We start from the raw sequence: 13021 nt of genomic DNA on the forward strand, positions 1-13021 counted from the left end.
GGGGAAGAAGGAGGAGGAGGGGTGGTGGTCTAATTGTGTAATTGTATAATTTGCCCTCGCTGACGCCTGCGAGCACATAGGCAGATTTCATTACAGATTACACTGGGGCTCTTTGAAGGCGCGCTGCCCCCGAAGGGCCTGCAGGGACTCTGGGCAAACAGAGTCGGAGGAATGGCGGTCGTGGTGCAGCGTAGCGTGCCCCGGCGTCCGGCTCTCTGCTCTCCTGCCAGGGTAAACAAGGAGGCTGCATAGCTCAGGAGCACAGCACAGATTAGGCTCTGTTAACATTCCTCCACACACACACACACACACACACACACACACACACACACACACACACACACACACACACACACACACACACACACACACACACACACACACACACACACACACACACACACTGCCCTTTCAATTCACACAGACTGAGTGTGTACACCACTCTCCGCGGTGAAAAAGGTACACACTCTAAATCTTAATCATCGTGTGAGGGCGGACGATAGTTTGATCTCTGGCCTTTTATTTTCTTCTGGTGTCAGACCTCCAACACAGTCCATCGGTTTTTGATCTTCAAACTATACAAACTACAGATAAAACTTCACACTACTCTGCAGTTTGAGAGCCGCTAGAACAAAGAAGTTTGGAAACTCTGCGGAGTCGTCTCAGTCTGGACGTGCAGAAACTGAGAAACTGTGACGTAGACACTCAGATACCAGTGTTGGGTTAAATTCTGCATTTTCCAATAATACAACCGTTTACATGTGAACGAGACTTCCTGTTTACACTGGCACACGCTTGCCCAGTGTACCTGTGTGGTCACGTGATATTTAAGGACGGGGATTGAAACTGATGCTCATGTGGATGGAGATGGTTTTAAAACGCAGCCTGAACCTTCACCTGCTCACTCTCTGCCTGAGATTTGAGCGCAGTCTGGAAAGACACAGAGGGAACTGACTTCCTCCGCCAGTGAAAACCAAACACTAATTCTCTGTCAGTCTTGCAAACCGGTCGATGATATCGTTTGTGCGCGGCGCGGCCTTCACAGGAATCACTGTGGCGGCCGGGTGGGCGTCTATCTCCGCTGCCTCTCCCCCGAGGGCCTCTGGAGACAGCCCAGTGCGCTCTGGAGTCGTGGAGAATGAGCTCATGACTGCAGAGGCTCGTCTGTCTCTCTGCTCTGGGAACACTCGGCTGTGGCCAGCAGCATCATCTCGACTGGCAGCTCCGAGTGACTCAACTCCTCGAATCCGCTCTTTTCCTCTCGTCTCCTTCTGTCTGGCCGTCGGTCGGGCAAAATGTTTTCTGCTCTCGCTCCCTCATTAATGAACCGACTCTTTCACCGTCTCCGGCTTCCTCTCTGCATGTGGATGTGGAGGTTCTTCCGCTCAGCGACGGGGACTCTCTCTCTCTGGCTGTGTGGCTCGTCACATGGCTCCGTTCTGCTACAGCCAGCTAATTAGTGGTGGCTTAGTGAACATTAAGCAGAGATAGGGGTTTAACGTTTCGGGGCTAATCCCTCTCCTTTTGGCCAGGAAATCGGAGCCTCGTATGTCATGGGGTGGACTTACACCCAGAGATTAAGTCTGGCAGTCTCAGGCTATTTACCGGCATTCAGGACGTCTGCAGTAAGCTGCTGCCGCTCCGGCCTGTTTAGAAAACACTCCAGGAGGAAAGTGAAGCCGCGCATTCAACACGTTCTCAGGTTTTCATACGTCGCAGGTGTCGAGCTCATTCAGAACGTCGACACAAGGGGAAGCTTCTCTGCTGCTTCCTCCTCTCATGTCTCTGGATAAGAGCTGCAGCCACAACATGGTGATAAAAATGAAAGACTACATCTTTAATTCTGCAGCATCTCAAGTGAGCAGAATGAGGGGATTACATGTTGAAAGGGATCTCACCGCAACGAGAGACATTAACAAAGACTCCTGTGTTTAGTAAACGATTGAGTGTTTGAGCCCCGGAGACGACGACGGGGAGCGAGCTGTTGTTTCTCAGATATCAGAGCAGGGAAATAATAAAAGAAGAGAATCATGAGGTGATTACTTTACTTGTAACTGAGGCTTCACTGTTATTCCTCAAAGCAACAGCCCACAAACACATGTTGGGTGATTTTGACAGCGTGTTGTCAAAGCTGCCTTTGCCTCAGACGACTGCCGAGTGAAAATGTAGATTCTGCTCCCGGCTCAGAACGGTGAGGAAATCCTCAACTTTAAAAAAACATATATTAGAGAGAAAGAGAAAAACTGAAACTGACGACTTCTTTTGTTTGTCCTTTAAAAAGCCGTTTTCTATACCATCCCTTAATAATGTGATGTAAATGGACAGATTGAGCAGCCGCAGCATCACCAACAGTCGTCGTCTCAGAGTTTCACTTAAAGTCAAGTGGGAGGATTCGGCTGCAGAACTTCACAGCGACTTTTACAAAAGAACTTTGTCGCATTGCTACTGAAACATTTCAATATTTGGCTTCTGGCACCAATTTAGTTGAGCACTTAAAGTTTAATGTGATTCAGAGAATGTCAAGGTGTCGACTTCTTTAGCTCCAGTGAACCGTCAAACTACATTCAAGTAATTATTCTGTATAATTCACTGGAAAGTTAAATGTTTTGCTTTCTATTGGTTCCCTCACTTCTCTTCCATCCCGACATCTCTTCGTCTTTCACCGTATTGCCATCATCTCTCGTTTTTTTTCTCCTCTGTCTTCGACTGTCTCACCTCCAGCTGTCTCCTCCCGCACGTCACAACAGAGGCAGCACAGTGCGGCGTCTGGCTGGTCGAGAGCCCGCTGAGGGGGCGGAGTCGCTCTCTGTCTCTCTGGAGTCGCGCTCGCTGACAGAACAGAGCGTGCAAAGGAGGCGCTCAGCCGGCAGACGCCATCCCTCATCGGTCTTTGTTCACCTGCACCTGAACTCTGCACATCTCCCAACACAGCTCGCGTCCCGACGGAGCACCGAGAGGGATGTGATCTAACGGAGAACCGCCGGCTCCTGTTCTGTGTGATGGCGCCGTTTCGTTAAGTGCTCCAGGGAGAAGCTTTGACGCGAGCGCAGGAAGATGGTTGTCAAATATTAAAAAATGTCTATAGATCGCAGTTCCATTTGTGCTTCCTCCAATTCTACTTAAAGTCAAATCTCATATTAAATCTTGAATTCCAGGGAAGTTTTTTTCTATCACGATGCTCATAAAGCTGTTTATTTGACTCGTTAACTTTCTCTTGTAGCTGGAAAGATAAAATATATCGTTTCACTTGTGTGGTGTGGTTTAAAAAGAATAATTAAGAATTCACCATTTCCATTACCTGCATCTTCTGGATCTTCATCGTAGTCTTCATCATCACCAGACGACAGAGAATCTGAAAAGAGAAGACAAATCGGGTTTAGACCTAAAAACATGTAGAACTTGAACCATAACAACCATCAGCTAACACCGACAGCACATCTGGAACATTTGTACCACTTCATTTATTTTGTGCAACAATAGAGAGAAACTAAGAGGAGGGAAAAATAAATAAAGGAATGAACTTTGTGCACATTAAAGGCCCAGTGGAGATTAAATGGTGTGTGTTCGAAAACGAGCGTGATTACACAAACACACACAAACACACACACACACACACACGTATGCACATATTCAGACTGACTCTGCTCATTGAGAAACTCATGAATGAGTCCACAGTTCTCCGCTGCGGCGTCCTCAGATATTACAAACATTTCCACAGACGGTACAAATGAGGGGGTCATTAGTGCGACACGCTCGTGTGAGTGTGTGAGCGTGTGGGATACACACACACACAATGACTCACACTCACAAACACACACACACACACACACAAACACACACACACACACACACACACAAACACACACTCACACACACACACACACACACACTGACGCTAACTCTTACAAACAGTTAGTGTGTCAGATGACGTCTAATTGCTCCTCGACCACAGATACGAGAATCTCTGTCTCACATTTTCACGCCGGCTTTGTAATAATTTTTCGATGTGACCTCGAAGTTTTCTGGTTCAGCTCCACAGGTCTGGTTAATGAGAGCCAGCTGTTACCTTGACAACCCCGGTGAGCTAAAACTACTCCTGAAACACTTCTCCACTTTGCCACCGTGCCGCAGCAGAAAAGCCATTTGGATTCCCTTACGATTGGATGTAAGTTAACTGACCAATAGAACCATGGGTGCTTGGCAAATTCAGATTCAGATTTAAGCTTAAACTAATTGGTTTGCTCGTGCATCCAAAGTGTCAACGACCATTATACTTCAACAGATAACGTGAACTTACAAACGTAATCATTCTAACAATGAGTAAAAGCAAATTTGTATAAATAATTATGTTTTTAGCCGACTATTTGTTTTAATCAAAAGGTGAATTTAACATAATCTGTCAGTAATTTTTGTTCCGTCTGCAAAGTCTCCAAACATTTTTCATTTTCATACAACTGGCAAACAAGTTCTTTCATCTCCTCACGTTACACCTTCTCATTTCCAACATGTGTACGTGTAAGTGTGTGTGTGTGTGTGTGTGTGTGTGTGTGTGTGTGCGTGTACACTATGATCTGGCCGCTCTCTGCTCTCTGGACCCCGTCCAGGTGCTAAATCTGATACTGCTCCTAAATATCTGACACCTTACTCAAATATTTGAGGAAAAACACAATAGTCTGTGTGTGTTTTCGACGGAGCTGAGGCTGTGTTTAGAGAAGAGGGAGGAGAACAGGATATTGCCCTCACATATTATAACAAGTGTAACTTCATGGGTAATGTACCGAGTGTTGAAATCATATTAAAACGTTGGGTTGTGATAAATCTGCTTCCTGCGTTTCTTTTTTCTTACTTCTGAAACGTGCTGAGCTGGAAGCGAACGCCTTTATTCCACCTCCATGTTGGTTTGAACCAAACAGAAAAATTCTATTTGAAAGCCGAGCGTAACTTGGAAAGATTGATGGTTTGTTCCTTTTTAAATCAGTGATGTGGGGAGTGTATTCGATGGTGTCCTCCTGCCGTCTGGAGCTGATACCAGGGTCCGCGAGGAGAAGCTGTCCAGATCCGATCGGGCCTGGAAAAGGCCATTTTCTCCCCGGCTCGCAGCCAAACACATGCATCTGTGTGTGTGTGTGTGTGTGTGTGTGAGAGATGAGGGGGGGGGGGGGTTGGGAGGGAGTGAACTCCCATTTCTTGCCACCCCATCTGTTTTCAATGATGAAATGTTTGGAGCTAATTGCTTTCTAATTAGTTGTCGATAACAGTTTCAGCTGGTGTCCATGAGTTTTACGGGAAAAACCGCACGACTTTAAAGCTCCCACTCGTTACCCTCTGCCCCCCCACACCCACCTCCTCCCACCTCCTCCCACGTTCGAGCTCATTCTGCATCACTCACTAGTTTAAAACTTTACTCACCCTCGCACGATAATGAATTTCACCTTTGACTGGGCATCAGGGGAGGAAACAGCATGAAACGTACTTGGGTATTAGTGTGTGTGTGTGTGTGTGTGTGTGTGTGTGTGTGTGTGTGTGTGTGTGTGTGTGTGTGTGTGTGTGTACAGATTGGCAGGGAACCATCGGACGTGCAGCCAAGCAAGAAAAGGAAGTAATAGAAGTTTCCTCCTGTTTTTATTGTGTGGAGACTGTTGGATAATCTTTATTGAAGTAAAACTAAGGTCAGTTTCAAAGTGCCACGCCACTAAAATCTGGTTTACGTCACTTAATCCTTTCCCATATTCAAATTGCATTTGAGAATTGACTACATCTGTATCTACCAGTGTTGTACTCGACCCCCAAGATGCATTATATGTATTTGACTAGGGTCTTGTCGCGGTTTGGGTCCGTGTGTCTCGGTTGAAGCAGTTTAGAGAAGAGTGGCTCACGTCCCCACAGCTGCTGGGACGTCCACAAAACTTGTAATTTATATATATATATATATACATTACATCTTAAAAGGCAGATTTTACAATTTCAGACCAGATGTTAACTGTTCAATCAGTGCTTCCTAACTTTTACTGTCGTGTGACACTTTAAACTGAAGTAATGTGACGCCTGCAGGATACGGTGGTAAAGCGGACCGTCCTCTCACCTGTCACCCTGATGGTGTAGTTGCTGAGCAGCGTGTTGCCGTGGGCAAGCCGGCACGAGTAGACGCCCGAGTCCTCGTACGACACGTTGATGATGCGCAACATCCTCTGGCCGAGCCGCGTCCGGTTGCCGGGCACCAGTCCCGCGCCGTCTTTGAACCAGACGACGGGCTGCGAGGGGTCGTCCAGCTCGCACGACATCTCCAGCGGTTCCCCCACGCCCAGGACAAAGTCCTCCAGGAAGGCTGTCTCGCTGGACACGGAGTCTGCACACACAAAGAAGGACACAGGGGATTTTTAGATACAGATTGAACTTGAATGATTTGAAATCCATGTTTGGCTCCATAACCCAGTTTTAACGTAATTTAAATTCATTGTGTCACGAAAGCCTGAATTGGTCGATTCATATGAGAGTAAATTGAAGTTAAATGTGCCAAACATTCACTGATTTGCTTCTTTATATCTGTGTGGTGCAATACCTTGGATTAAACAAGAAATATTGAGAATGTCAATATGATTAATGAGTTAATTAAAAAAGTTGCATGGTGACATTGTAGAGAAGATTTTGTATAAACACGTATTTCCCTTTTCCACCATGTAATTAAGAGGGATCTGAAACGGGGGACAGTGCTGCAGAGTTAACCGCCGACCCGCTGGCGAGCTATCGGCTAATCTGACTCTGGAACTTTTTACTCCAGCGCGACGACGAAGCAGCAGCAGCAGACAGATCTGTGCTGTGTGGAAACGAACCCCGTCGCCCCCGTCCTGTCAAACACCAGCTCATTGACTCCAGCGGCGCCGCGTGCCAGCCGCGTTCAGCGCCAGGGAAAAAAACCAACATGTTTACTGGCTGCACCGAGGATGCCGGAGGAGACACTGAGGCACACGTCTGGATAAATAAACACTGGGTCCCCTTGTGTCTCCTCCCGTCCCCCCATCAGAGGTGTTCTTCTCAAACGCACCTCGATTACACAAGAGAGACAAACCTCATGCACACTGCGGGCGATCAACCCTTTCAACACGAGGACACACACACAAGGACACGAACGCCTGAATACTTTCTCACATGCAGCTGTAGTCTCTGAATGAGCTGCTTGGGCAACAGGGGACACAAAACACGCACTTGTTCGCACACATACATGCACACCCCACCCGCACATGGGAAACACTGAGCGAGGTGTGTTAACAGTGTGATTTATGACGGCAAACACACCCACTGTTGACCGTCCCGGAGGCAGCGGGCGTGGAGGCAGCGGGCGTGGAGGCAGCGCTCGCTCACACGGCTTTGAACTCAGATTAGGAAATTGAAGTTGAGAGGTGAAGTTGGAATCAGGAGCGGACGAGACGATCTTCACGGGGAATACTTAAGAGGGGCTGTAAATTATAGATGCGCTCTTTCATTGTGAGGCTGGAGCAGACGGACAGCGGCCGGGGAGACGAGCGCAGCCTCAAAGAGACACAGAGACGTGGCTGTACTTCAGTCTTTTCAATGAAATGAGTGATATAACGAGTGAAAATACTCATTTTGATGAAATAAATTAATAAAATAAAAGATATTTAACTCGTACACAAAAGTAAATTCTCTTTAATGAGGTAATATGACGTCGTACTTTTACTGAATGGCTGTGACATTATTTTAAATGACGTAATATTTTGCTTCTTGTCTTTGATTTTTAGTTTTCTTGTTTTTATTTGTTCTCTTCTTGAACCACTTTTATATCGTGTGTTTTGAAAGGTGCTGCATAGAAAGTTAGTCTTATATTACTGAAAGAATCCTGATATTTATTTTTCATACTCTAATTATAATAAATCTAATTTGTCTTTAATATAAAACGTATTTTAGTATTAACAGGAAAATGTAGAATAACACAATGAAGTACCAGTAGCTCTACAACAGAATGAGGTACCAGTAGCTCTACAGCAGAATGAAGTACCAGTAGCTCTACAACAGAATGAAGAACCAGTAGCTCTACAGCAGAATGAAGTACCAGTAGCTCTACAACAGGATGAAGTACCAGTAGCTCTACAACAGGATGAAGTACCAGTAGCTCTACAACAGAATGAAGTACCAGTAGCTCTACAGCAGAATGAAGAACCAGTAGCTCTACAACAGAATGAAGTACCAGTAGCTCTACAACAGGATGAAGTACCAGTAGCTCTACAGCAGAATGAAGTACCAGTAGCTCTACAAGTACCAGTAGCTCTACAACAGAATGAAGTACCAGTAGCTCTACAGCAGAAGGAAGTACCAGTAGCTCTACATCAGGATGAAGTACCAGTAGCTCTACAAGTACCAGTAGCTCTACAACAGAATGAAGTACCAGTAGCTCTACAGCAGAAGGAAGTACCAGTAGCTCTACAGCAGAATGAAGTACCAGTAGCTCTACAAGTACCAGTAGCTCTACAACAGAATGAAGTACCAGTAGCTCTACAGCAGAAGGAAGTACCAGTAGCTCTACATCAGGATGAAGTACCAGTAGCTCTACAACAGAATGAAGTACCAGTAGCTCTACAGCAGAATGAAGTACCAGTAGCTCTACAGCAGAATGAAGTACCAGTAGCTCTACAACAGGATGAAGTACCAGTAGCTCTACAACAGAATGAAGTACCAGTAGCTCTACAACAGGATGAAGTACCAGTAGCTCTACAGCAGAATGAAGTACCAGTAGCTCTACAACAGGATGAAGTACCAGTAGCTCACATCTGTACACGGCAGCAACATGTGACACGTATGTAGTGACTCATTAAACTGCCACATTCCTTTGCCTGTTTCTTCTCTGCAGGTCTTAAATAAAGTGAAGTGAGCAGATGAGTTGTGAATTGTTTCCTCTGTCTTACGACTCCCATGAAAACTGAAGTGATTTTAAGTCAATAATATATTTAGCGTGGCCTCCGGCGCTGACAATGATATTTACAACACTGTTTTCTGTAAAAGCACAAAAAGGGTCCATTCAGGAAAAAGAAGGAAAACCCCCCAGAGCATGAAGGACCCGTTACTTCTGTGTGTTATACTTGTGACTCCAGTGGGAGAAAAGGTCTTTAACTGGGCTTTATGAGGTCGATAGAATAATCTCCAGAGACTCGTAGCTCACTTTGAATTCATGGAGCCTGAACACAACCTCCCAGGGCAGCTCCTGAATGAGCAGCAGAACCACGGAGAGTTGACTGGAACTACCTCTTTGTCCATTTGAAACTCATATGGTTACTCACCTGTTTTATATTGTCGTTTTCAGGACAAGGTCAGATTTGTCTAAAGGCTCAAACTTAACGTGTGATGAGATAACTTTACTCATGTCAATGAAATGTTTTGATGCTTTAAATGTGTTCACCAAAGTCTCAGGTTCACAAAAGTTGTGGAATATACGTGTGGAATAGTAGATAAATAACTTTTAAAAATGGCTTTTTGAGGGATTTCTGTCACTTTCATGTAAAGGTTAGGATTGGTGGATTTCAAAAATGAGATTCTACAGATTCCGATAATCTCTGAACTGTCTGGTGGTCGGATTATCGCAGAGATATTGATGGAAAGATGTAGAAATATTGATTTAGACAAGCAGACGCATCCCCAATGTCCCACTCACACAAAATAGTATCTAGGTGTGCAGGTCTATTATGTTTTAAATGATCTTATGCAGTATCTGCCATAAGATTTGTGGTATTTAACCTTTTAAACGGTTTAACGTTGTCTGTTTTTAGTCTCTACAATTCTACATTTACACAAAACAAAACAAATATGGATCCGACATCGCAGTTGATTAAATTATGATTTTTCAAAACAGAAAAGCGACGCAGCACATTGTTTGTGATCTTGTCGTTAAATCGCACTTCTGCTTTGAAGCAGGGAAACAAACCGGAGCGATGTTGGTGCAGCGCTCGGATTCGAACGAGGCCGGAGGCAAAACAAATGCAATTTACAGAGAGAACAAAACACAACAATGATTATAAACACAGCACCGTTTCTCAGGTGTCACACGAAAGAGCAGAGCCTCTGTTTTCCCGGTCACCGTCGATGACAACATATCTGCGTCAGATCCAACTCTTTGAAATGCAGATTCGAAATGTGGGGGAAAAAAAATCTGTTTTGAATAAAAGTGGATTTGGGTTGAAAGGCTTCACTTTGTGCCACAAGCCGGAGCTTTCAGGAGAGATTTCTCTGAGACTGTAGCCGCCTTGTTAAACCTTTCAGGGGAGAACTCTGCAGCGTGAGGTCACAGGTTTGATCCCCGCGACACCAGACAGTTCTCCGACAGGTCTGCAGGCTCATGTACGTGTGTCACTGAGAAATATGTCCAGAGAGGAATTCCTCATTAGCAACGGAGCACTTTAAATTCCTACAGAAAGACCGTGGTGGTTTTCAGCAGCTCCCAGTCGGGAGCGTGTGGACGTGAATAAAATGTGATTCGGTCACCTTCGCCTGCATGTTAGTAACGGTGAGGGGAGAGGAAAAGAAAACTATCAGGTCGGAATCAAGCTGGACACGTTTCTGAAAGGAATCCTGGAAAAACCTGGAATTAGATCCAGGTTTGACCACAGGAACTTTTCCAGGAACCTTGAATAAACTTGTTTCAGTTTCTGTCCTTGAAAAAGCACCTTGAGGTCAATGAAGTATTTTGCAGACTGAAACTCTTGCTTGTGACGGATCGACGAAATCTCTGCTTATTCTAATGTATTTAAAACAAGAGCCCAACATCGGCCTGATGGATGAAGCAGCAGACGACTGGGTGACACTTCCACTTCCACTGATTTCACAGGGAGAGATTCCGGCCTTTGTTGTGGGATTAAAAACACTTACTCAGATAATTTGTCGTTCTGGTGGCGTCCAACTTGCTGTCGACACATTCCTGCTGTTTCCTCGTCCGGTGCGGCATGTGTGAGCTATCGGCTGCCTGGCATATGTGTGTGTGTGAAAGTGTGTGTGTGTGTGTGTGTGTGTGTGTGTGTGTGTGTGTGTGTGTGTCTGTGTGTGTGTGTGTGTGTGTGAGGGGGTGGTAGCACTCACCGGAACTCGGGGCCAGCTGGAAGCAATGTGTGATATGTACTTTCTGAATGTGTGTGAAAATGTGTATGTGGGCTCGGATATGTACATATGTGCGCGTGTGGCCGTGACTGTAAATGAAGAACAGTGCGTGTGCGTGTGCGTGTGCATGTGTGTGCGTGTGACGCTTACTCCATAAATCAAGAGGCCCCTGCCCTGCGAGCCCTTCTTACCCTCCCGGCTCAGTATCATAACAAATGGCCTTTCAGAATCATATAGAGTCTCCCTTTGAGATGCCGTGGCGTGCTATCTGTTAACGTGCACGCTTCTAGACTCCATCTTTTCTCTGCCTCTGAAGAGGTTTATTTATCCTCCACAAACTTGTGCAGGGGCCGGCGGGCAGACCGCGGCCCCGGGGATGAAAAGGCCTCTTTATGTGCGGAGCCTTTCCACGCCTGGCTCTCTCTCTCTCTCTCTCTCTCTCTCTCTCTCTCTCTCTCTCTCTCTCTCTCTCTCTCTCTCTCTCTCTCTCTCTCTCGCTCACACACACTGACGGCCTGAATGAGGGATCGCAGAGGAACAGGAAGTCGCGTAGAGCGGAGCGAGGAGCTGTCGACATGGCTGCTGCCGTATCGGGACACGGGAGGGATGACGTTTGGCAGCGAAATTCAAACTTTTATTCTGACGCGTGTCTTTAGAGATGACTGGAAGTAGTTTTACTGCTTTGAAACACAGGCTGACTATTAGCAGGAAGTCAAAAGGGTTGTTATATTAATACAGAATCATGTTTTTGGGGCCAGAAAACTTCCTTTCCTGTTATTTTTCTAGGCAAATACAGTTTTTTTAAAGATTCCAAGGCAAATACACTTGGTTTGTGCTTTATTACATCTGCCTGAGGTCGTTGTGTATAGATTTAAAATAAAATATGTAGAAAATGTAGTCCTTAGCCAAGGAACAAAAAATAATCTAGAATGACATCTGGTAGAGTGCAGACAAGATATATGGAAAGCATGTTGTGCTGTTTTTGTGTAAAGCTTAAAGACAAAGAGGGGGCAACACAACGGGGGTAATTAATCCAACAGGTAAAATCATTTTCTATCAAAAGATTGTGCATCCACATGTTTCTTTCACACGCTCAGTCATTCTTTTCACATCTGCAGTATTCGCCGGTGTGGTCTGTCACCTCGTTTTCAGCTTTGTTAACACATCTTGAACACGTTACTTCAGTCTGACATGACTCAGCCTTCGACACGGAGGTTTGTGAGAAGTACAAATGGGAAAATCGACTCCAAATTGAAGATAAGATGAGAAAACTCTCGAACCGCACTCGCTGTTTAAAAAAAGTTGCTTCACAGTTTGTGTTGTTTCCATGTGTTTCTCTCTTGGAGATTCAGAGCCAGTAGATTATTGTGTGAATTTAACACCTGTCAGTAAACAACACAATCGCAGAATCGATATCGTGGCATTTCGATTTATCATTTATCTTTAATCTTCTGCTCTGACGGAGACAAATAGAGTTTTTATCTCTGTTGTGTTGAAACACTAAACTCACTGGCCTCCAACTCCACCTAAAAACTTTTGTGTATTTATGACCGTCCATTAAACTTGAGTCACGGCTGCTGCTGCCTCGTGGTGACGTCTCCTGGGCTGTTTTGCATGAAGCCTGTTCCAACAGGCCAACGAGCCGGAGCATAAACACTAAAGATTACAGGACTCTCTTCACGGGGCTTCACAGGTACTTTTACTAAAGCAGCAACACAAACCTTTTTAACCATATCTGTGTTTAAACTGCGTTTGAAAGTGATGGATTCCAGATGGGGGGGGGGGACGTTGGTCTTTATCAAGCTCCCGTTCTCCAGCCTCCTCCGACCCCGAGCTAATGATACCACAAGGACCACTTTCCCAACATCTGCATCAGCTCCCAAACCAGTGGCAAAACAATTCAGGGACAAATGGCCTTTTTTAT

At 45.4% G+C, this 13021-nt stretch overlaps 1 protein-coding gene across 9 annotated transcripts in view; it reads right to left on the minus strand.

Moving 5' to 3' along the window:
- Positions 1–13021, minus strand: part of fgfr3 (fibroblast growth factor receptor 3) — a 62607-nt gene that overhangs the window by 34671 nt on the left and 14915 nt on the right. For 7 of the 9 annotated variants that reach the window (XR_004612704.1, XM_034576175.1, XM_034576177.1 and 4 more), the window contains exons 2-3: positions 6083–6346; positions 3287–3352 (exon numbers count right to left, since the gene is read on the minus strand). Coding sequence is in view for 8 of the 9 variants with exons in the window: in XM_034576175.1 (XP_034432066.1) it covers positions 3287–3352; positions 6083–6346 (330 nt within the window). In the remaining variant the exon portion in view is untranslated. The remainder of the gene's footprint in view (positions 1–3286; positions 3353–6082; positions 6347–13021) is intronic. The other 2 variants (XM_034576180.1, XM_034576178.1) reach the window with 1 other exon arrangement.

The sequence above is a fragment of the Hippoglossus hippoglossus genome, chromosome 22 (assembly GCF_009819705.1).
Source record: "Hippoglossus hippoglossus isolate fHipHip1 chromosome 22, fHipHip1.pri, whole genome shotgun sequence".
Classification (NCBI taxonomy): domain Eukaryota; kingdom Metazoa; phylum Chordata; class Actinopteri; order Pleuronectiformes; family Pleuronectidae; genus Hippoglossus; species Hippoglossus hippoglossus.